General features: G+C 51.9%; 1 protein-coding gene across 1 annotated transcript in view; it reads left to right on the forward strand.

The window, feature by feature from the left end:
- Positions 1 to 19749, forward strand: part of PDIA5 (protein disulfide isomerase family A member 5) — a 33627-nt gene extending 13878 nt beyond the window's left edge. Inside the window, exons 7-17 of the mRNA XM_038750641.1 lie at positions 629 to 689; positions 2378 to 2445; positions 2661 to 2752; positions 5621 to 5692; positions 6121 to 6257; positions 15069 to 15139; positions 15987 to 16150; positions 17203 to 17333; positions 18468 to 18538; positions 18884 to 19018; positions 19513 to 19749. Coding sequence (XP_038606569.1) covers positions 629 to 689; positions 2378 to 2445; positions 2661 to 2752; positions 5621 to 5692; positions 6121 to 6257; positions 15069 to 15139; positions 15987 to 16150; positions 17203 to 17333; positions 18468 to 18538; positions 18884 to 19018; positions 19513 to 19593 — 1083 coding nt within the window. The 3' untranslated portion in view covers positions 19594 to 19749. The remainder of the gene's footprint in view (positions 1 to 628; positions 690 to 2377; positions 2446 to 2660; positions 2753 to 5620; positions 5693 to 6120; positions 6258 to 15068; positions 15140 to 15986; positions 16151 to 17202; positions 17334 to 18467; positions 18539 to 18883; positions 19019 to 19512) is intronic.
- Positions 19750 to 24248: the final 4499 nt, after the last annotated feature.

Raw genomic sequence — 24248 nt, forward strand, 5'->3', positions numbered from 1 at the left:
CATTCGGCCGCCTGTGATCTCACCTTGACATCTGATACTGAGCCCGGCCCGTCAGTGACGCCGGTGGAAGTGGCCGAGCATCTGGATGTGGCATCCGTTTCGGGTCCGGCTCTTGCAGCCGTAGAGAAGGATCGGCAGCTCTGCGGTTTTGGAGGCTGTCGTTGGCCTGGGGGCCTGACGCCGCTCTGCCACCACACCAACAGTGTCCCTGAGAATGCATGGCCTTGATTCTGTTTCTGTCCTCGCCTATCATTATGTTGCTGCTCAGCGATCTTTAAGCATTTGCAAGTGGCTTATCTTGGGTCACAAGGAACCCCGGGGACCCATGTCAGGTGGTGTGGGCCGCTCTGATCGAGCCCTGTTGCTTTCCACGACCCTCCTGACTTTCCCCTGGAGTGGTGGAAGTTGGGTCCGATTCCAGCCATTTCCGAACCATCTGCTCCTTAACCCCTCAACGACAATGCACACTTGTGGGCCAATGTGGAGGCTTGCAGGGCTGCGACACCATGTGATAGCCAGACCCTGTGTGCATGTATACGTGCAAGCACGTGTGTGCATGCGGGTGAAAGTGTTTAGACATGGCCTGGGCCCCTCTCCACTGATGCCCCAGTGTCTCCGATTTGTCCAGGAGCTCAGACGTCTCCTGAAGAAGGAAGCGCGGCCCGTCCTGGTGATGTTCTACGCTCCATGTGAGTGAGCCAGTGATCCTGGTGTCTCCAGCATAATAATAATAATAATGGTATTTGTTAAGTGCTATGTGCCTAGCACTGTTCTAAGCGCTGGGGTAGATACAAGGTAATCAGGTTGTCCCACGTGGGGCTCACAGTCTTAATCCCCATTTTACAGATGAGGCCACTGAGGCCCAGAGAAGTAAAGTGACTTGCCCAAAGTCACACAGCTGATAAGTGGCGGAACCAGGATTAGAACCCATGACCTCTGACTCCCAAGCCTAGGTTCTTTCCACTAAGCAGCATCTCTCCCGCCCCGGAGGTCCCCCGGGCCCCGGCGTGCGGCTGTTGTGTGCGGGACATCACTTCACCGTCCCCCTCCCTGGCCCTGGGTCTTTTAGACTGTGAGCCCACGGTTGGGTAGGGACTGTCTCTATATGTTGCCAGCTTGTACTTCCCAAGCGCTTAGTACAGTGCTCTGCACACAGTAAGCGCTCAATAAATACGATTGATTGATTGATTGATTGCCCTGCCCCCTCCCAGCTGGACACCTGGCTCCAGGCTGCGCTCACTGTCCCAAGACCCTGGGGCACCAAGCCATGGCTTGTAGTGGCCCCTCCATGGGGGTGGCGGACACTCCAGATTCTTTTGGAAACCAAGTGTGTGTGTAGGTGTGAGAGACTGTGTGGGTTGAATGGGAGAAAGGAGGAGGAGGAGATACAATCTCTGCCTTTGAGGAGCTGCCAGTTAGATGGGGAGACAGGAGACACACACACTGACATACGTATACTGTGCTTGGTACTGGGGGAGGGACAAGGAGGAGATACCATCCCTGCCCTTGGGAGGCTATCAGTCTAATTCGGTTGAATTCAATTGTATTGAGCGCTTACTTTGTGCAGAGCACTGTACTAAGAGCTTGGAAAGTACAATTCAGCAATAAAGAGAGACAATCCCTGCCCACACTGGGCTTACAGTCTAGAAAAATGGGGATGCAGGACAAGCAAACACACACACAAAGTCTGTACTGTGCGCTGGGGGAGGACAAAGGGAGGAGGAGGCACAGGCCCTTGAAGGGCTGCCAGTCTGATGGGGAGACTGGTCACAAACAGACATACTCACTCTGTGCTGGGCTCTAGGGGAGGACAGAGGGAGGAGGAGACACGGTCCATGCCCTCAAGGGGCTGACAGTCTGATGGGAAGACAGGACACATTCACCTCCCCCCCCACCCCCCGCCTCCAACACATCACACAGTGCAGGGAACTGGGGAAGGGCAGAGGGAGGAGGAGACAAGGTCCCTACCCTCAAGGGGCTGCCAGTCTGAGAGGGGAACAGCAGACACATATCTGCTCACTCTGTCTCTGGTCAGGCTGCCAAATCCCTTTATCTCTCCTGGGGGACCCCTCACCCCATCCCACTGATCACAGCTCTTCCCCCAACACATACATCCTGACCAGCCGCTGTGAGTGTCTACATACACATCCGTATGTGTGTCTGTATTGTGTGTGTGCGCGCGTGCGTGTGCCTGCCTCTTTCTCCAGGTGGGAACCACAGTTCCTAGGGTTTGGGGCCTGGGCGCTCGGAGAGAGAGGGAGGGGTCATGGCCTTACATGTATATGTCTACCGGTCCCATGTGCTCGGGGCGGGGTGGGGGGGAAGGGGGCACATGGTCATGGTCTCACATGTATGTCTCTGCCATGTCGCTGATCAGGGTGTGGTGTGTGCAAGAGGATGATGCCGGCCTTCCAGCAGGCTGCAACAGAACTCCGGGGTGGCTACGTGAGTATCATGGGGCCACCGACTGCCCCAACCCCTGACCCCTGACCACTGTGCATCAGCTGTCTGAGTCTGTGTGAGCTGACCACCCATCCACCGTGCTGAATCTGCCTGGAGTGGGGAAGGGAGGGGGACTTGTCTCCATGCTGCCCCCCACCCCCTGCGTCCCCAGTTGTCCCCAGTCATCCCCAGCCCCCTGACACCCTGGGACCCTGTAGATGCTGGCTGGGATGAACATCCACTCGCCCGAGTTTGAGCAGCTCAAGGAGGAGTTCAACGTGCGTGGTTACCCCACCGTCTGCTATTTCGAGTCAGTGCTGCCCCCACCCTCACCACCCTTCCTCCCCTCCTTTCCCTCCCTCCCCACCTTTCCGCCCTCCTCCCTCAAATCAGTAAATCAGTGCCATTTATTGAGCCCTTACTGTATGCAAAGCACTGCACTAAGCTCTTGGGAGAAGACAATGCAGTAGAGTTGGTAGCCTCATTCCTTGCCCATGAGTTTACAGTCTAGAGGGATCCCAGTAAGTATCTATCAATTCAACGGCGGCATTTATTGAGCACTTATCATGTGCAGAACACTGTACTAGCTCTTGGGGTGGTAATAATAATACTAATTTTGGTTTTTGTTAAGCGCTTACTATGCACACAGCACTGTTCTAAGCACTGGATACGTTCTCTGTCCACAAGGAGCAGTGTGACCTAGTGGATGGAGCCAGAGGACCTGGATTCTGATCACGGTTCTGCTACTTGCCTGCTGTATGACCTTGGCCAAGTCACTTCACTTCTCTGTTACCTCATCTGTAAAATGGGCATTAAGATTTTGAGCCCTCTGTAGGACAGGGACTGTGTCCAACATGATTAGCTTGTATCTACCCCTGCGCTTAAAACAGTGCCTGGCACATAGCAGGCATTTAACAAATATAATTTTTAAAAAAAGGAGCTTACAGTCCATAAGGGGAGACAGACATCAATTAGTCAGTCAACAAAATTTGCTTACTGTTTGGAGAGGGCTATAGTCAGTGCTTAGGAGAATCAAATACAAGAGTTGGAAGACGTGTTACCTACCCACATGGAACTTACAGTCTATAGAGAGGAGACAGATATTAATACAACTAAATTACTGCTAAGTGCTGTGGAACTGGAGGTGAGATGAACAAGTGCTCAAAGTGTGCAGATTCAAGTGCAAAGGCAACAAGAAGGGAGAGGGTGTTGGGTAAAGAGTGTTGTCGGAGAAGGCCTCTTGGTAGAGATGTGACCATAATAAGGTGTTGAAGGTGGGGAGAGCAGTGATCTGGTATATATGAACGGGGAGGGAGTTACAGGTCAGAGGGAGCATATGGGAAATGGGTCGGCAGCCAGATAGACGAGATCGGGGCACAAATTGCTGGCATTAGAGGAGCAGAGGATGCAGCCTGGGCAGTAGTAGGAAATCAGGAAGGTGAAGTAGGAGGGGGCGAGCTGATGGCTTTAAAGCCGATGGTGAGAAGTTTTTGTTTGATGCAGAGGTTTATCAGCAGCCGTTTGAAGTTCTCGAGGAGTGGGAAGACGTGGACTGAATTTTTTTTAGAAAAATGTTCTGGACTGGAGCAGGGAGAAACAGGAGACAGGGAGGTCAGCAAGGAGGCGGATACAATAATCAAGGTGGAATAGGGTAAGTGCTTGGATTAACATGGAAGCAGTTTGGATGGAGAGTGAAGGGTGGACTTTAGTGATGATGTGAAGGAAGAACTTAGATTTGGTGTCAGATCGAATACGTGGGTGGAATGAGAGAGATGAGTTGAGGCCAGTGCCAAGGTTACGGGCTTGTGAGATAGGCATAGAGATAAGCACTTTATATTCACCCAACCCTCAACCCCACAGCACTTAATACATATCCCTAATTTATTTATATTAATGTCTATCTCCTGTAGACTTTGAGCTCATCGTGGGCAGGGAAAGTGTCTTCCAACTCTGTTGTACTCTTCCAAGTACTTAGTATCAATCAATCAATCATATTTATTGAGCACTTACTGTGTGCAGAGCACTGTACTAAGCGCTTGGGAAGTACAAGTTGGCCACATATAGAGACGGTCCCTACCCAACAGTGGGCTCACAGTCTAGAGCACTTAGTACAGTGCTCTACATGGTGCAAGTGCCCCATAAATACCATTGATTGATAGAGATGTCAAAGGGTTGACGTGGGGTTCAGTTTTAGACATGTTGAGATGTTGAGATTGAGGTGTCGGCAAGACATCCAAGTAGAGATGACCTGAAGGCAGGAGGATATGTGAGACTTCAGAGGAGGAGAGAGATTGGGGCTGGAGATGGAGATTTGGAAATCATCAGCTTGGAGATGGGAGTTGAGGCCTTGGGAGCGAATGAGTTCTCCAAGTGAGTGGATGTCGATGGAGAATAGAAGGGGACCCAAAACCAAGCCTTGAGGGACTCCCACAGTTAGGGGGTGGTAGGTAGAGGAGGAGCTCGTGAAAGAGACTGAGAAGGAGCAGCCAGAGGAATAGGAGGAGAACCACAAGAGGACAGTGTCGGTGAAGCCAGGGTTGGATAGTGTTTCCAGGAGAAGGGGTGGTCCACAGGGTCAAAGGCAGGTGAGAAGTTGAGAAGGATTTAGGCGGAGTAGAGCCTGTTGGATTTGGCCAAAAGGGGATCATTGGTGATGTTAGGGCAGTTTCGGTGGAATGAAAAGGCTGGAAGCCAGATTGGAGGGGCTCGAGGAGAGAATTTGGAAGAGAGGAAGTGAAGGCAGTGGGTGTGAATGATTCACTCAAGTTCGGAGAGAAATAATAATAATTATGGTATTTGTTAAGTACTTACTATGTGCCAGGCACTGTACTAAGCACTGGGGTGGACACAAGCAAGGAATGGTAGGAGGGAGATGGGGTGATATCTGGAGGGAGCCATGGGCTCAATGGAGGGTTTTTTTAGGATGGGGAGACATGAGCATGTTTGAAAGCAGTGAGGAGGAAGCCATTGGAGAGTAAAAAGTTGAAGGTGAGGAAGAGCTTATTGAGTGCCTTTAAGCCAGAAGCAAGCCCTCTGCACTTTTCCTTCCCCCTCTTCCACCCTCCCCCCTCCCTCTTTCTCCCCCTCTGTCCCCTTCCAGCCCCCTCTGGCCCTCTCTGGCCCCCTCTGTCCTCTGCTCCCCTTGGCCCTGGCCCTGACTTTGTGGCATTGCTTGCAGGAAAGGGCGGTTCCTGCTTCATTTCGAGAACTTCGGAGCCACAGCCAAGGACATCGTGGACTGGATGCGCAAGTGAGTGTTGGTGCTGAAGTCTGGGGGCTCCTTGGCTTGCAGGGGGCGCTGGGGGGTGTAGCCCCTCCCCACTCCTCAGGCCTGTTTCCCAGACTAGGGCCCTGGGGCCAACCAGCAGCAAGGCAGAAGGATTCAGGGGGTCTGTGCCTCCAGGCCCAGGATTCTGTTCCCAGTGTCCCTGTCCCCATCTGCCCCCATCCCTGTCTCCCCCGCCCCCCTCTCCTCCCACCCTACTTTCCATCCCCCTCTTCCCCCGTCCCCTCTCTCCCCGGGCCCCTTCTTCTCTCATCTCCCTCCCTCCTGCCTTCGCCTGTTCCCATCTCCCCAGTGCTGACCCATTCCTCTGTCCCAGTCTCAAGGGCCATCCGCTCCCGACCAGCTCCAGGTCAAGCCTCCCCTCCCCAAGCCCTGCCCCTTGTATCCCCCAGCCCCCAGCCGCCCCAACCCCCAGTCCCTGAGACCCCGTGGGCAGAAGAAGACAGTGCCGTCCACCACCTGACCGACCAGGATTTCGACCAGTTCCTGAGGGACCACCCATCTGTCCTCGTCATGTTCCACGCACCTTGTGAGTCCCCTCCCCTTGATCCCCCACCCCCTCTCTTCCCAGATCCCTTCTTTCCCCTCCCTGGTCTCCCCAGTCGCCCCTGTGCCCTCCCTCCCAAAGCCCGATCCCCCTCTTACCTCCTGACTCCCTGACCTCCTCCCCAGTTCCTCCACAATGTGGTTTCTGGCTGGGTGAGGAAGAAAATCTGTTTCTCGAGTGAAAGCCACCCACAGCAGGATGAAAAACCATTCATTTCTGGCATTTACTCGGCCTTTTTAGTGGGCAAGCCCTGAGGTCCATTCAGGATCATCAGGCCCTGTGTCCTCTGGGGCTTCACAGTTCAAGAAAGAGGGAGCACCAGGGATCTTCACCCCATTGTAGCAAAAAGGATACTAAGGCCCCGAGAGGTTAGGCAACTTGCCTGAGGTCACACAGCTGCCCTATGGTAGACCTGATTCTCCCAACTCCCCGTTCCTGGACACTTTCTGCTAGGCCTCACTGCCTCCCTGTTTTCTTCTACCAGTTTGGTCTGAACCATCTTGGTCCTCCACACCATTTGACTTGGTTTCTCTGAGTTTTCTGCTCTGAACAATACTGACTTTCCAGATGTCTTCCTTAGTGAAAACCCAGCTAGAGAATTCACTCCATCATCTTCTTTCCACCCCACAATTGCCTGGCCTCACTGCCTCCCTAGCCGGCTTCTGACTGACATGAGGTATCTTTGGATGCTTGGCCAGGTCCTCTTTTTTTGGCGGGGGGCATTTGTAAAGGGCTTAATTTTTGCCAAACACTGTTCTAAGCGCTGGGGTAGATACTAGTTAATTAGGCTGGACACAGTCCCTGTCCCAGCCCACCACACACACCCCCGGACCAGTTGTGGCGCTGGTCCTGGAGAGGAGAAGGAAAACCTAATAATAATAATAGTAATTGTGGCATTTGTTAAGTACTTACTATGTGCCAGGCACTGTAAATAATAATATTAATAACTTGGTATTTGTTAAGTGCTTACTGTGTGCCAGGCACTGTTCTAAGCACTGGGGTAGATACAAGGTAAATTGAGTTGGACACAGTCACTGTCCCATGTAGGGCTTCCAGTCTCAATCCCCATTCAGTCTAAGTAGGAGGGAAAATAGGTATGTAATCCCCATTTTATACTTGAGGAAACTGAGGCACAGAGAAGTTAAGTGACTTGCCCAGGGTCACAAAGCAGGCAATTGGCAGAACTGGGATTAGAACTTAGGTCCTCTGACTCTTCAAATTGTCTTTGCCCACCTCGTTTCCTGTTTGCACCTGGCCTGCTCTTTGTAGTCTTTCCCATTCTTTTCTCTCCGGTCAGTCTTCCCTCTGGAGAAGGTCAGTCTTTTCCTTTTGGTGACCTCTTTTGCTTGGCTAGTTAGACATGCAAGGCTACCATTTACTCATCTGATTCCCATTCATTCATTCATTCAATCATATTTATTGAGCGCTTACTGTGTGCCGAGCACTGTACTAAGAACTTGGAAAGTACAAGTTGGCAACATATAAAGACGGTCCCTACCCATCAACAGGCTCACAGTCCAGAAGGGGGAGACCGATAACAAAACAAAACATGTAGACAGGTGTCAAAATTGTCAGAACAATCCCAGGCCTGTATTCTATCCACCAGGCCACACTGCTTCTCTAAAACCTCCCCCGTGGCCACTGCTGCTGGCTTCCAGCTCCTGATATCCTAGTCACCACTTGCTGCCCGCCTTCCCCATGCCAGTTAGGGTCTTCAAGCCTCTTTAGCTGGATATTTGGACCGGAGTTGGGGGCGTCGATCCCAAGGGTGGCAGGTTCATTCATTCAATCATATTTATTGAGCGCTTACTGTGTGCAAAGCCCTGTACCAAGTGCTTGGGAGAGTACAGTATAAGAGTATTTTTCATTTCATTCAATCATATTTATTGAGCGCTTACTGTGTGCAGAGTACTGTACTAAGCGCTTGGGAAGTACAGGTTGGCAACATATAGATACGGTCCCTACCCAACAGCAGGTTCACAGTCTAAAAGGGTGAGACAGACAACAAAACATATTAGCAAAATAAATAGAATAAATATGTACAGGTAAAATAGAGTACTAAATATGTACAAACATATATACATATATGCATATATATAGGTGCTGTGGGGAGGGGAAGGAGGTAAGGCGGGGGGGATGGGGTGGGGGAGGAGGGGGAGAGGAAGGAGGGAGCTCAGTCTGGGAAGGCCTCCTGGAGGAGATGAGCTCTCAGTAGGGCTTTGAAGGGAGGAAGAGAGCTTGGCAGATGTGCGGAGGGGAGGGCATTCCAGGCCAGGGGGATGATGTGGGCCGGGGGTTAACGGCGGAACAGGTGAGAACGAGGCACAGTGAGGAGCTTAGCAGCCGAGGAGCGGAGGGTGCGGGCTGGGCTGTAGAAGGAAAGAAGGGAGGTGAGGTAGGAGGGGGCGAGGTGATGGAGAGCCTTGAAGCCGAGAGTGAGGAGTTTTTGCCTGATGCGTAGGTTGATTGGTAACCACTGGAGATTTTTGAGGAGGGGAGTAATATGCCCAGAGCGTTTCTGCGCAAATATGATCCGGGCAGCAGCGTGAAGTATAGGCAGGTGACAAGTGTCTGGCCTGTCCCCATGTCTGTGGGATTCCATTCATTCATTCAGTCGTGTTTATTGAACGCTTACAATGTGCAGAGCACTGTACCAAGCGCTTGGGAAGTACAAGTTGGCAACATATAGAAACGGTCCCTACCCAACAGTGGGCCCACAGTCTAGAAGGGGGAGACAGACAACACAAAAAAATATTAACAAAATGAAGTAAATAGAATAGTAAATATGTACAAGTAAAATTAATAGAGAAATAAATCTGTACGAATATATATACAGGTGCTGTGGGGAGAGGAAGGAGGTAGGGCGGGGGAGAGGGGGAGGGGGAGATGAAGGAGGGGGCTCAGTCTACCTGGGCTGTGGTGCCACCCTCCCGATGGTGCCCACCCTTGTGGGGAGTGGGGGCGGGGCATGTGTGTGTGTGTGTGTGTGTGTGTGTGTGTGTGTGTGTGAGAGAGCCACACACACACCCTCACCCCTCCCACCCTCTGGTCTTTACTGTTCACTTGATGGCCCAGCACCCCTGGGCTGGTTTAGTCTTCCCAGCCACTGTCTGAGCTCAGTAAATAAATTATAGCTGTAATTCATTTCCTTATTTATGTATATTAAGGTCTGTATCCCCCTCTAGATTGTGAGCTCATTGTGGGCAGGGAAAATGTAAGTTTATTGTGCTATTATACTCTCCCAAGCGCTTAGTACAGTGCTCTGCACACAGCATGCATTCAGTAAATAAGATTGAATGAATGAATCAGCTCGTGGATGGTCACTCCCCTGCCTTGCCTGCACCATTCCCCCTCCAGGGCAGGCGCCCTGGGCCCTAGGTGGGCTTTTCCTGCCAGCCCATTAGCCCCCCAGCCAGCCTCCCATCCTGGGCAGCCAGACACATCCTCCCAGCAGCCCCCTGGGTTGGCCCAGGCTGCTGTGTCTGGGTGGCTGGGCCCCCATGCCCAGCTGAGACCCCAGCACCCACTCACAGCCTGCACAAGCATCTTGGCTGGAGTCCCTGGCAGCAAGGGGCTGCCTTCCTGTTGAGGACAGCTCCGGGGCTCTGGGCAGGACTGGTGCGTCCAGGCCTGGATGGCATGTCGCTAGGACGTGTTCAGGAATGGGTCAAGCTACCTCGGGAATTCCCCTCTCCTGCCCACAGGGCCTCTGTGGATGGTTCAAGCCGGCCTCATTCTTAAGCTAAAGAGAAGGCACGAATTGATGCTGGGTGCTCGCTCAGCAGTGCTCGCTCTGTGCCTGTGTCCCAGTGAGCTGTCTGCCTCGACCCAGCAAGTTAGATAATGATGGTATTTGTTCAACACTTACTATGTGCCAAGCAGTATTCTAAACACTGGGGTAGATGCAGGGTAATTAGGTTGTTCCACGTGGGGCTCGTGGTCTTAATCCCCATGTTACAGATGAGGGAACTGAGGCCCAAAAATGTGAAGTGACTTGCCCAAATCACATAGCTGCCAAGTGGCGGAACCGAGATTAGAACCCATGTTATCTGCCCCCGAAGCCTTGCTCTTGCCACTAAGCCATGCTGCTTCTTGGGAGCTGTGGCACTGGGGCTCGTTGGAAGCAGCATGGCCTAGTGGATAGAACACAGCCCTGGGAGTCAGAAGGTCATAGGTTTTAATCCTGGCTCTGCTACTTCATCGTCATCATCATCATCATCAATCGTATTTATTGAGCGCGTACTATGTGCAGAGCACTGTACTAAGCGCTTGGGAAGTACAAATTGGCAACATAATAGAGACAGTCCCTACCCAACAGTGGGCTCACAGTCTAAAAGGGGGAGACAGAGAACAAAACCAAACATACTAACAAAATAAAATAAATAGGATAGATATGTACAAGTACAATAAATAAATAAATAAATAAATAGAGTAATAAATATGTACAAACATATATACATATATACAGGTAATATACATTCAGTCGTATTTATTGAGCGTTTACTGTGTGCAGAGCACTGTACTAAGCGCTTGGGAAGTATAAATCAGCAACATATGGAGACGGTCCCTACCCAACAACGAGCTCACGGTCTAGAAGGTGGAGACAGACAACAAAACAAGTAGACAGGTGCTACTTGTTTGCTGTGTGACCTTTAGTAAGTCACTTCTCTAGGCCTCAGTTCCCTCATCTGTAAAATGGGGATTGTGACTGTGAGCCCTGTGTGGAACAGGGACTGTGTCCAACCCGATTATCTTGTATCTAGCCCAGCACTTAGAACAGTGCCTGGCACGTAGTAAGTGCTTAACAAATACCATCATTATTGTAGAGAAGCAGCATGGCTCAGTGGAAAGAGCACGGGCTTGGGAGTCAGAGGTCATGGGTTCTAATCCCAGCTCCGCCACTTGTCAGCTGTGTGACTTTGGGCAATTCACTTCTCTGGGCCTCAGTTACCTCATCTGTAAAATGAGGATTAAGACCGTGAGCCCATGTGGGACAACCTGATTATCTCCCCAGCACTTAGAACAGTGATTGGCATATAATAAGCGCTTAACAAATACGATCATTATTATTATTATTGGCTCGGGCCTGGTCTTGGCCAGCCTGGGAGCCCATGGGCTTCACACCCTCTCTCTCATGCTTGTTTTCTCTCCATGTGGGGGTGGTCACCTCTCAGTTATTTGCACTTGAACGGGCACTCTGGTCAGTCCGTTCCTGATTTTTCTTCTCCCCAGCTTTAAGCTCTCATTCTCTATCAAACAATGGTATTTATTGAGTATTTTCTAAGTGCAGAACACTGCAGTAAGTGCTTGGGAGAGTACAGGGAATGTGTCTGTTACTTTGTTATACTCTCCCAAGCACTAGTACAGTGACCTGCACACAGTAAGCACTCAATAAATACAATTGACTGACTGACTACAGTACAACAGAATTAGCAGACATATTAGAGAAGCAGTATAGCCTGGTGGATAGAACACGGGCCTGGGAGTCAGAAGGTCATGAGTTCTAAACCCGGCCCTGCCATTTTTCTGCTGTGAGACCTTGGGCAAGACACTTAACTTCTCTGTGCTTGTTACCTCATCTGTAAAATGGGGATTGAGACTGTGAGCCCCACGTGGGACAAAGGGACTGTGTCCAACCTGATTTGCTTCTATCCATTCCAGCGCTTAGTACAGTGCCTGGCACATAGTAAGGGCTTAACAAATACCATTATTAGAACAGTCCAGCGCTTAGAACAGTTCTGTGCTCATAGTAAGCGCTTAACAAATGCCATTATCATTATTATTATTATTATTCCCTGCCCATAATGAGCTCACAGTCTAGAGGGGGAGACCGTAAGAGTTCAATAAATACGATTGAATTAATGTGAATGTCAATGCCATGGACCCCACACTCTCTCCGTCTCTGGCTCCCCCCAACCCAGGCAATCATCATTGTCAACATCAGTGGTATTTACTGAGCACTTACCATGTGCAGAGCAGTGGACTAAGCGCTTGGGAGAGTACAGTACAGCAGAGTTGGTAGGCGTGATCCCTGCCTATGAGGAGCTTAGTGTACAGGGGAAGACTGACGTGAAATCAAACCCCCTCTTCTGTTTGCATTATCCACACCCCTTCTCCCTGCCATTGATTGCAGGCCAGCAATTGCCCCCCAGGAGTAGTAACAGAATTAATTAAGAACTTACTGTGTGCAGAGCAATAAGTGCTGGGAGAGAATGTGCACGTGGCAATTAGACGTGGGGTCTGCCCCTTCAGCTCAAAGAGATCATCACGTCCCACCCGCTGCCTCCAAGGAGTCTTTTCCCCAAACTATCTGGGCAGGCAGGCAGAAGCCTGGGCCCAGAGACCTGGAGAGGAGCCTCAATCAAACATTTGTACTTATTGAGCGCTTACAATGTGCAGGGTACTGTACTAAGCGACTGAGAGAGGACAGCACAACAATATAACAGACGCAGCTCTATCCCACTAACTTATCTGTGGGGCCGATCAGGGGTCTGGGAGGTGGAAGCAGCTCAGGAGTTTAGAGCTCCAGTGTCCTCAATTGATCGTATTTATTGAGTGCTTACTGTGTGCAGAGCACTGTACTAAGCGCTTGGGAGAGTATACTTCAACAGAGTTGGTAGACCTATTCCCTGTCCACAAGGAGCTTACAGTGCATGGGGGAAACAGATGTTTAAATAAATTACAGATACGTACACACTTCTCTGGGCCTCAGTTTCCTCATCTGTAAAATGGGGATTGAGACTGTGAGCCCCACATGGTACAGGGACTGTGTCCAATCCAATTTGCTTGTATCCACCCCAGGGCTTAGTACAGTGCCTGGCACATAGTAAGCACTTAAATGCTATAATAATAATTATTATTATTATAAGTGCTGTGGGACTGAGGGTGGGGTGAATAAAGGGTGTAAATATCCAAGTGCAAGTTCGAAGCAGAAGCAGTGCACACGTGGGAGAAGCAGTGTTGCCTTGTGGCTAGAGCACAGGCTTGGGAGTCAGAAGGACCTGAGTTCTATTCCCAGCTCTGTCACTTATCTGCTGTGTGACTTTGGGCAAGTCACTTCACTTCTCTGGATCTCAGTGATCTCATCTGGGAAATAGGGATGAAGACTGTGAGCCCCATGTGGGGCATGGATTGTGTCTAATTTATCAACTCCTTTCTGCATCTTTTTTTTTAATGGTATTTGTTAAGCATTAAAAAAAAGATGCAGAAAGGAGTGGGAGAAGAGGAGGTAAGGGCTTAGTTGGGGGAGGCCTCATGGAGGAGATGGGATTTTAGGAAGGCTTTGAAGAGAGGAGAGTGGTAGTCTGTTAGGCTATGAAGAGGGAGGGCATTCCAGAGTAGAGGCATCGCATGGATAAGGGGTCAGTGGCAGGGTAGATGAGATGGAGGTGCGGTGAGTAGATTGGTATTAGAGGAAGGCATGAGCGGGCTGGGTTGTAATAATAATAATAATAACGACATTTATTAAGTGCTTACTATGTGCAAAGCACTGTTCTAAGTGCTTGGGGGATACAAGGTAATCAGGTCGTCCTACGTGGGGCTCACAGTCTTAATCCCCATTTTCCAGATGAGGGAACTGAGGCACAGAGAAGTTAAGTGACTTGCCCAAAGTCACACAGCTGACAATTGGCGGAGCCAGAATTTGAACCCATGACCTCTGACTCCAAAGCCCGAGCTCTTTCCACCGAGCCATGCTGCTTCTCTGTAGTAGGAAGCAGCATGGTGTAGTGGAAAGAGTACAGGCCTGGGATTAAGAAGGTCATGGGTTCTATTCCCAGCTCTGCCACTTGCCTGCTGAAGGACCTTGGGCAAGTCACTTCACTTCTCTGTGCCTCAGTTCCCTCATCTGTAAAACGGAGATTGAGACTGCGAGCCCCACGTGAGACAGGAACTGTGTCCACCCCAGTGCTTAGTACACAGTACACGCTTAATAAATACCACAGTTGTTATTAGGAAATCAGAGTGGTAGGGTAGGAAGGGGCAAGATGATTGAGGGCTTTAGAGTTTATGTCCAGGAGGGCAGTCATGGAACTCTCTGACCAACTTAATGGGGCTTGAGACTGTGAGCCCGACGTGGGACAAGGACTTTGTCCAACCCAATTTGCTTATACCCACCCCAGGCCCTGGCACATAGTACCTGCTTAACAAATATCACAATTATTATTATTATTATGGCAGCTTGGCAACTCTTTGCCAGTAACCAGAAGCAAGGCTGGCAGGGGACTCTGAATGGTGGGTTGGGGTCCCCCAGCTCCAAAGCGGCAGTTGGAGGCATCTGGGTGAGCAGAGGGAGTAGAGTTCCCCTCACTGGGGTGGATTGGTACACCAGTCAGTGGCCCTTGGAGGGAGCTGGCAGAGTCTTGCCCTTCACATTGCCTGGGCTCCAGCTTCCCCTGCAAGTGAGCCAGTTCCACCACCCTCCACTGCCCTCTCTGTCTCTGGTCGTCTCCAGCTCAGTCTTCCCCGTCTGTCTCTTTCCAGTCTCTCGTGTTTGTCCTCTCTCAAGGAGGAACCTTGGGAGCCAAGGTGGAGACCAGGGGCCCCTCCCCCTCCAGCTGCTATGGATCCCAAGGGTCAATAGAGCCTTCCCCCTGCCCCTGGGCCTGCTGTCCCTAGCCAAGGGGTGGGGGAGCTGGCCCCCGGGCGCATGTCTAACCGCGGTCTCTCAAAGCCTCCATTGGTTTGGCGAGCTAGAACTCGCTGGCCAGGGAGTGGCGGGGACTGGGAGGAGGGGCACCAGGGGCCAGCTTCGGGGCCACCCTGGGAATCCAGCCTGGGCTTTCTCTTCTGCAGGGTGCGGGCACTGCAAGAAGATGAAGCCAGAGTTTGAGAAAGCAGCAGAAGAGCTCCATGCCCAGGGGGAGGTGAGCTGGGCCCTCCCCACCTGCCCGCCCTCCTGTGGGCCCTGTGCCTCTATTGTCCTACTATGGGCCTCAGCGTCTTGCCTGTGCAGGGCCAGCACCAGGCTGGGACTCCAGGCCCCGAGGCGCTGACCCCTTTGGGGCACTGTGGGGCTGGAGCCTATGTCGTCCATCCAGGGCTCAGGGGGCTTATGTGGGCAGGGGGCAGGGCTGGAGCCTATGTCCCCTGGCCAAAGGTCTTGTGTGGGTGGGGGGATAGGGGGGACTGGAGTTGGTGTCCCCTTTCCAGGGGTCTTGTTTGGGTGGTGGGTGTGGGTAGAGAAGCAGCATGACCTAGTGGCAAGAGCGAGGGCTTGGGAGTCAAATGTCATGGGTTCTAATCCCAGCTCCGCACCTGTCAGCTGTGTGACCTTGGGCAAGTCACTTCTCTGTGCTTCAGTTTCCTCATCTGTGAAATGGGGATTGAGACTATGAGCTCAATGTGGGACAGGGACTGTGTCCAACCTGTTTGCCTTGTATCTACCCCAGTGCTTAGAACATTGTTTGGCACATAGTAAGCACTTAACAAATACCATAATCGTTGTTATTATTATTAGTGGACAGGTTCAGAACCGGCGTTCCCCATCCAGGGTCCAGGGGTTTTGTGTGATGGGGGTGGGACTGGAGCTGGTGTCCTCTGTCCAGAGCCCAGGGATCTTGTGTGGGTGCGGGGGGCGGGACTGGAGCCCGTGACCCCCATCCATGGTTCAGGGGTCTTGTGAGGGCAGTGAGCGGGACCAGAACCAGTGTCCCCTGGCCAGGGGTCTAGTGTGGGTTGGGGCAGGACTGGAGCCAGTGTCCCCCTGTCCAGAGCCCAGGTGTCCTGGCGGCTGTCGATGCCACCGTCAACAAGGCTGTTTCCGAGCGTTTCCATGTGTCCGGCTTCCCCACGGTGAAGTACTTTGAGAACGGCGAGGAGCGGTTCACGCTGCCACACCTGCGCACCAAGAAGAAGATCATGGACTGGCTGCGCAAGTACGCTGCGGGGGGCCTGCGAGTCATTGGGCCTCCCTGGCCATTCATTCATTCATTCAATCATATTTATTGAACACTTACTGTGTGCAGAGCACTGTACTCAGTGCTTGGAGAGTACAATTCAGCAACAGAGACAATCCCTACTCAACAACGGGCTCACAGTCTAGAAAGGGGGAGACAGATAACCGTCACCGCCCCTGGGACGGCTGTGGCTCTGTGGCCTGGAGCGGGCATTGCCTGATCCCGGCTCTGATTGGTCGGAGCCTGATGGATACCCCCGTCTCTGGGCCGCTTCTTTACCTGCCCCTGCCCAGCACCCCCTATTGATCCAGCCGGATCCTGGCTCTGATTGGCCTAAGTCTGGTGGATACCCCCATCACTGGGCCACTTCTTTATCTGCCCCAGATCAGCAGCCCTCTTGGTCCAGCCTGATCCTGACCCTGATTGGCCAGAGCTTTATTTCCCTCTATCTCTGCCACCTCTTCACCTGCTCCAGACCAGCTTTCCCTATTGGTCCAGTCCGATTTCCCCCTGCCTCTGGGTCACCCCTTCAACTGCCCCAGCCCAGAGCCCCACATTGGTCCAGCCTGATCCTGGTTCTGATTGGCCGGAGCCCGATTTGTCCACCACCACCCCGGTCTCTGTGCCGCCGCTTCAACTGCCCCAGCCCAGTGCTCCCTATTGGCCCAACCTGGGTCCTGAGCCCGGCTCCGATTGGCCGGTGGCCGTTGCCGACCCTCTCGAGGCTGAGGGGGCTCATTTACCGCCTGCCGAGGGTCAGCCCAACTGCCGCTGCCCGTCTCCTCGCCAGGGGCCCATGGACCGATTTGGGTTAGGGGCCCGGGGCAAGGGGGCGTCCGTTGCCTAGGAACCCAGGGTTGGGGGTACTACCTGGGGCCCCAGAACAGTACTTTGCCAGTGGCCTGTCTGCGAAGGTGGCCGGGGCCTTGTCTGGGACATGGGGGTGGGGTGGCTGTGGTGGGGGGGTGGGTGTTGTTGTGCATGCACAGGCAACCCCTGACATTGGCCATTGTGGTGGTCCTCCTCCACAGCCCCGAGGCCCCGCCACCACCGGAGCCCACCTGGGAGGAGAACCCAGGCAGCGTCGTCCACCTGGCGGGCACGGACTTCCGCGAGTCGCTGAAGAAGCGGAAGCACGCGCTGGTCATGTTCTACGCGCCCTGTGCGTGCCGGGTTGGAGACAGGGGAGGGACGGGATGACCAGGGGCACCTTAATCGATTCCCACTCTCCCTCCCTGCCTTTTTTTTTTAATGGAAGCAGCATGGCATAGTGGGTAGATCCCAGGCCTGGGAGTCAAAAGATCATGGTTTCTAATCCAGGCTCTGCAACTTGTCTTGGACAAGTCGCTTCACTTCTCTGGGCCTCGGTTACCTCATCTGTAAAATGGCAGTTGAGACTGTGAGCCCCAGGTGGGACGGGGATTGTGTCCAACCCAATTTGCTTTTATCCACTCCAGCGCTTAGCACAGTGCCTGGCACATCGTAAGTGCTTAACAAATACCAGAATTATTATTATTATTAAGCGCTTACTTTGTGCCAGGCACTGTATTAACCGCTGGGGTAGGTACAAATTAACCAGGATGGATACAGTCCATGTGCCACACGGAGCTCAGTTTTAATCCCCGTTTTACAGATGAGGTAACCGAGGCACAGAAAAGTGAAGGGACTTATCCATGGTCACAGCAGACAAGTGGCAGAGCCGGGATTAGAACCCAGGTCCTTCTGATTTACAGCCCCGTGCTCTATCCATTAGGCCATGCCGCTTCCCTATTCGTTATACTTATAATATTAATTTTGAGTGGTATTCCTTAAGTGCTTATCGTGTTCCAGGCACTGTAAGAAGCACTGGGGTAGATTCAAGCCAATCAAGTTGGACACAGGCCATGTCCCACATGAGCTTACAGTTTTAATCCCCATTTTATAGATGAGGCAACTGAGGCCCAGAGAGGCTAAGTGACTTGCCGAAGGTTACACAGCAGACAAGTGGCAGATCTGGGATTAGATTTACTGAGCACTTACTGTGTGCAGAGCACTGTACTGAGAGCTTGGGAAAGGATAATATAACAGAGTTGGTAGTTACGTTCGCTGTCCACAAAGATTTTACAGTCCAGAGGGTCCAGCTGCCTGCCCCCCTGTTAGGGGAGTTGGGCCTGGGTAGATGGGGGCCATTCTGGGGTGGCCCCCCATGGTCCGCCGGCACTGGGTGGGCACAGAGACATGGGGCGTTGCTTGGTCTTCCCCACCCAGCTGGACCGAGAGCATCCTCAGCGTCCCCTTGTTTCCTCCTTCCCGGTAGGGTGCCCTCACTGCAAGAGCGCCATCCCTCACTTCACCGCTGCTGCTGACCTCTTCAAGGATGATCGGAAGGTAGCCTGACTCCCTGGCTCCCCACCCCACCCCCCTCTAGGGGCCACACGTTCGCCACTGAACTATCCGATGCAGGGACCAGAGTCCCGTCCTCAGTGCCACCCTGGGCCGGTCTTGCCCTCTCGTCCCCAGGCGACGGCTCTCTGTCTGCCCCCCGGCCCAGGGCAGCCCCCCACCACAACAGTGGCGGTGTGACTGGGCTGGCGGCAGGAGGGAGTGGGTGGTGGGGACAAAGACCCCGGGGTGGGTGACGTGGCAGCCCCTTAGGGTCCCCTCCCACTCTGGACCCAGGGCAGGGAGTGGGGCCTCTAGTGATCCCTGATCTCAGTGCCTGCCCCATCCCAGATCGCCTATGCTGCGGTCGACTGTGCCAAAGAGCAGAACCAGGATCTGTGCAAGCAGGAGGGGGTGGATGGCTACCCCACCTTCAACTACTACAACTATGGGAAGTTTGCTGAGAAGTACAATGGAGAGCGGGTGGTAAGTGGTGGGGGGCAGGGGCAGGCGGGAGTATTCCGGACCGGGGTAGGAGGTGAGTTTGAGGGATACGGCGTGAGCTGGCCACCCCCTAGCAAGCTGGCAGCTCAGGCCAGAGGTGGGGGGCTTGTGTGTGTTGGACATCGAGGGGTGTCTGTCTCCTGGAGCTGTGCCCAGTTCCTCCAGCTCACTGCCTGGTCAGCCCTGATGTGAGTGCAGTGTGAGAGCCTCAGGTGACTGGGAAGGTGGGTTCGCGGATGAAATCCTGGTCCCCAGCTGACCACCCATTCTTCCCTCTCCCTACCTCATCGTCCCTGCCTCTCTCCATCTCCCTCTGCCCATCTCCATCTTCCTGTCTTTTATCTGTCTATGTCTGTCTCTCCATTTGTCCCCCACCTCTTTCTCTGATTTCCCATCTGAATCTCTGTTCATCTATGTCTCTGCCTGCCTCTCCTCATCACTGTGTGTCTCCTTCTGCCCCCCGCCACGTCTCCCAGGAGTCCGACTTTGCTGCTTTTATTCGCTCCCTACGAGAGCGGGACCACGAAAAGCTGGGGAAGAAGAGAGATGAGCTGTAGGCTGTGCCAAGGGGGTCTACCCATGCCGTGACACTGTGAACGATGCTGCTGTTCCTGCATCCGCCCCCATGCCCCATGCCCCACCTCTCGCCGCTCTTCTCGCCACCTGGGGCCATTTTCTACTATTTGGAATAAAGTTGAACCACTTGTTTTGTACCCGTGAGAGGCTGTTGGGGGCGAGGGACAAGCAGGGTTGACCCCGACAGAGCTTAGTAGATATAGGACGTGTGGGAGTCAGCAGGACCTGGGTTCTAATCTTGGGTCCACCACATCTGCTGTGTGACCTTGGACAAGTCACTTCACTTCTCTGAGCCTTATTTATCTCATCTGTAAAATGGGGATTGAGTGTGAGCCCAATGTGGGACAGGGACTGCGTCCAACCTGCTTAAGTTGTACCTACCCCAGCGCTTAGAACAGTGCTTGGCGCATAGGAAGCGCTTAACAAGTACCATAATTTTTTTCCATGGGAAACTGGGATCCAGTGTGTGGCCATGAGTGGGGGAGTCTCTGGGCTTGACTCAGCCCTTGCCCCCCATGTCTCCCCATTGACTGCACTCAGGACAGCTGGGTTGGTGAGCAGGAGATGGGATAGAACATGGCAACCAGATTGGTTAGCTGGGGTGTGGGGCAGTGTCCACCTGGAACAGGCTGAAAGGGGCAAGACCTGGTCATTTCAGCTGATGAAGGCTGACGGATAGGGCAAGGCCAATCATCATCATCATCAATTGTATTTATTGAGCGCTTACTGTGTGCAGAGCACTGTACTAAGCGCTTGGGAAGTACAAGTTGGCAACATATAGAGACAGTCCCTACCCAACAGTGGGCTCACAGTCCAAAAGGGGGAGACAGAGAACAAAACAAAACATGGGGAAGACTGAGGAAATCGGTTCCCATGGGGAACATTCCCAGCAGGTCTAGAGGGGGCAGACAGACACCACCCCCAAGACTGGCATCTGTATTGGGGCACTGGGGAGAGTCAGGAGTGTTGGGTGGTCCTTGCTGGGTCACTGTGGGAGAATCAAGGATGGAGAGGGGAGAGTCAGGGGTGTTGGATGGTCTGTATTGGGTCGCTGGGGGTGAATCAAGGATGAAGAGGGAAGGGTCGGGGTGTTGGTCTGTATTGGGTCACTGGGGGTGAATCATTCATTCATTCAATCGTATTTATTGAGCGCTTAAGGTTGGAGAGGGGAGAGTCAGGGGTGTTGGATAGTCTGTGCTGGGTCACGGGGAGATCAATCATTTGATTTAATTATCTACCCCAGCGCTTAGAGCAGTGTTTGAAATAGTGCTAAACAAATTCCATAATTATTCGGCTCGCTCTCCTTTCCCTCCCTAACTGCTATCTTCAACTGTTCGCTCTCCAATGACTTCTTCCCCACTGCTTTCAACCATGCCCATGTCTCCCCTTACCTAAAAACTCTCCCTTGACCCATGACTCCTGCCATTTATCGCCCCATCTCCCTCCTACCATTCCTCTCCAAACTACACCCACCATCTCAAATTCCTCTCCTCCGATTCTCTCCTTGACCCCCTTCAATCTGGCTTCTGACTCCTTCACTCCACAGAAACAGCCCTTTCAAAGGTCACCAATGATCTCCTTGGCCTCCAACAGCCTCTACTCCATCCTAATTCTCCTCGACCTCTCAGCTACCTTTGACGCTGTGGACCACTCTTGGAAACATTATTCAATCTCAGCTTGGCTGACACTGTCCTCTTTTGGTTCTCCCCCTATTTCTCCGGCAGGACCATGGGTGAGAGGTCAGCTGTGATAGACAAGATCAAGGTGCAGTGAGCAGGTTGGTGTTATAGGAGTGAGATTGAAGTAGGAGAATAGCAAAGTGAGGTACGTGAGGGGCAAGGTGATTCAGTGCTTTATAGTGGATGGTGAGGAGTTTTTGCTTGATGCGGAGGTAAATGAGCAAGCACTAGAGGGTCTTGAGGAGTAAGGAAACATGTCCTGAGTGTTTGTGCAGAAAAATGATAGGGGTAGGAAGGTGAAATGCAAAGAGCACCGGCCTGGGAGTCATAGGTTGTGGGTTCTAATTCTGGCTCTACCACATGTCTGCTGGGGGACCTTGGGCAAGTCACTTAACTTCTCTGTGCCTCAGTTGCCTCATCTGTAAAATGGGGATCAAGATTATGAGCCCTGTAAGGGACATGAATTACCAACCTGATTACCTTGTATCGATCAATCAATCAATCAATCGATTTATTGAGCACTTACTGTGTGCAGAGCACTGTACTAAGCGCTTGGGAAGTACAAGTTGGCAACATATAGAGATGGTCCCTACCCAACAGTGGGCTCACAGTCTAGAAGGGGGAGACAGAGAACAAAACCAAACATATTAACAAAATAAAATAAATAGAATAGATATGCACAAGTAAAATAAATAAATAAATACAGCAGTAAATACGTACAAACATATACATATATACAGGTGCTGTGACCTTCTGACTGCCAGGCCCGGGCTCTATCCACTACATCATATGGACTGGAGTGGGGAGAGACAGGAGGCAGGGAGGTCAGTAAGGAGTCTGATACAGTAATCTAAGTGGAGTAGGATAAGTGATTGGATCAGCGTGGTAGCAGTTTGGATGGACAGGAAAGGGTGGATTTTACTCAGTGAGTCAATCATATTGAGTACTTACTGTGTGCAGCGCACTGTACTAAGTGGGAGAGTACAACCCAAAAGTATAACATACATTCATTCATTCATTCAATCGTATTTATTGAGTGCTTACTGTGTGCAGAGCACTGTACTAAGCGCTTGGGAAGTACAAGTTGGCAACATATAGAGATAGTCCCTACCCAACAGCGGGCTCACAGTCTAGAAGGGGGAGACAGAGAACAAAACAAAACATATTAACAAAATACAATAAGTAGAATATGTACAAATAAAATAGAGTAATAAATACGTACAAACATATATACATATATGCAGGTGCTGTGGGGAGGGGAAGGAGGTAAGGCCGGGGGAATGGGGAGGGGGAGGAGGGGGAGTGGAAGGAGGGGGCTCAGTCTGGGAAGGCCTCCTAGAGGAGGTGAGCTTTCAGTAGGGCCTTGAAGGGAGGAAGAGAGCTAGCTTGGCGGATGTGCAGAGGGAGGGCATTCCAGGCCAGGGGGATGACGTGGGCCGGGGGTCGACGGCGGGACAAGCGAGAACGAGGCACGGTGAGGAGATTAGCGGCAGAGGAGCGGAGGGTGCAGGCTGGGCTGTAGAAGGAGAGAAGGGAGGTGAGGTAGGAGGGGGCGAGGTGATGGAGAGCCTTGAAGCCCAGGGTGAGGAGTTTATGTCTGATACGTAGGTTGATTGGAAGCCACTGGAGATTTTTGAGGAGGGGAGTAACATGCCCAGAGCATTTCTGGACAAAGACGATCCAGGCAGTGGTGTGAAGTAGCGTGGCTCAGTGGAAAGAGCCCAGGCTTTGGAGTCAGTGGTCACGGGTTCACATCCTGGCTCCTCCACTTGTCAGCTGTGTGACTTTGGGCAAGTCACTTAACTTCTCTGTGCCTCAGTTACCTCATCTGTAAAATGGGGATTAAGGCTGTGAGCCCCCCGTGGAACAACCTGATCACCTTGTAACTTCCCCAGTGCTTAGAACACTGCTTTGCACATAGCGCTTAATAAATGCTATTAAAAAAAAAGTATGGATTGAAGTGGGGAGAGACAGGAGGATGGGAGATCAGAGAGGAGGCTGATGCAGTAATCTGTGCCCACAATGAATTTACGGTCTAGAGGGGGAGTCAGACAATACATAAATAAAATTACAGTTATGTACAGAAGAGCTGTGAGGCTGGGAGTAGGGATGAATGAAGGGAGCAAATCATGGTGGTGCAGAAGCGAGTGGGAGAAGAGGAAAAGAGGACTTAGGGAAAGCCTCTTGGAGGAGATGGGCCTTCAGTAAGCCTATCTGCTGTCTTCTACTGCTCCCCAGCTCAACCACTTTCCTCCTTTCTTCAATAAGGCTTTGAAGCGGAGTAATTGTCAGGTATAAAGAGGGAGGATGCTCCAGGCCAGGGGCAGGATGTTGGTGAGAGGTTGGTGGTGAGATTCATTCATTCATTCAATCGTATTTATTGAGTGCTTACTGTGTGCAGAGCACTGTACTAAGTGCTTGGGCAGTACAAGTCGGCAACAAATAGAGACAGTCCCTACCCAGCAACGGGCTCACAGTCTAGAAGGGGGAGACAGACAACAAAACAAAACATGTAGACAGGTGTCAATCATTCATTCAATTGTATTTATTGAATGTTTACTGTGTGCAAAGCACTGTACTAAATGCTTGGAAGAGTACAATATAACAACAGACACATTCCTGCCTACAAGAAGCACACAGTCCAGCAGGGGAGACAGACGTTATAGAAATAAATTACAGATATATACATACATGCTGTGGGGCTGGGAGGGAGGATGAATGAAGGAGCGAGTAAGAGTGGTGCAGCAGGGAGTGGGAGAAGAGGAGAAGAGGGCTTAGTCTGGGAAGGCTTCTTGGAGGAGATGTGCCTTCAGTAAAGCCAGATAGATGAGATGGAGGTACAGAGAGAATGTTAGCGTTGGAGGAGCGAAGTGTACGGGCTGGGTTGTATGAACTGACAGGATTTGGTAACCGATTTGAATGAGTTGAGTTTCAACAGATTTGAGTTGAATAAGACA

Source organism: Tachyglossus aculeatus, chromosome 1, assembly GCF_015852505.1.
Source record: "Tachyglossus aculeatus isolate mTacAcu1 chromosome 1, mTacAcu1.pri, whole genome shotgun sequence".
Taxonomy (NCBI): domain Eukaryota; kingdom Metazoa; phylum Chordata; class Mammalia; order Monotremata; family Tachyglossidae; genus Tachyglossus; species Tachyglossus aculeatus.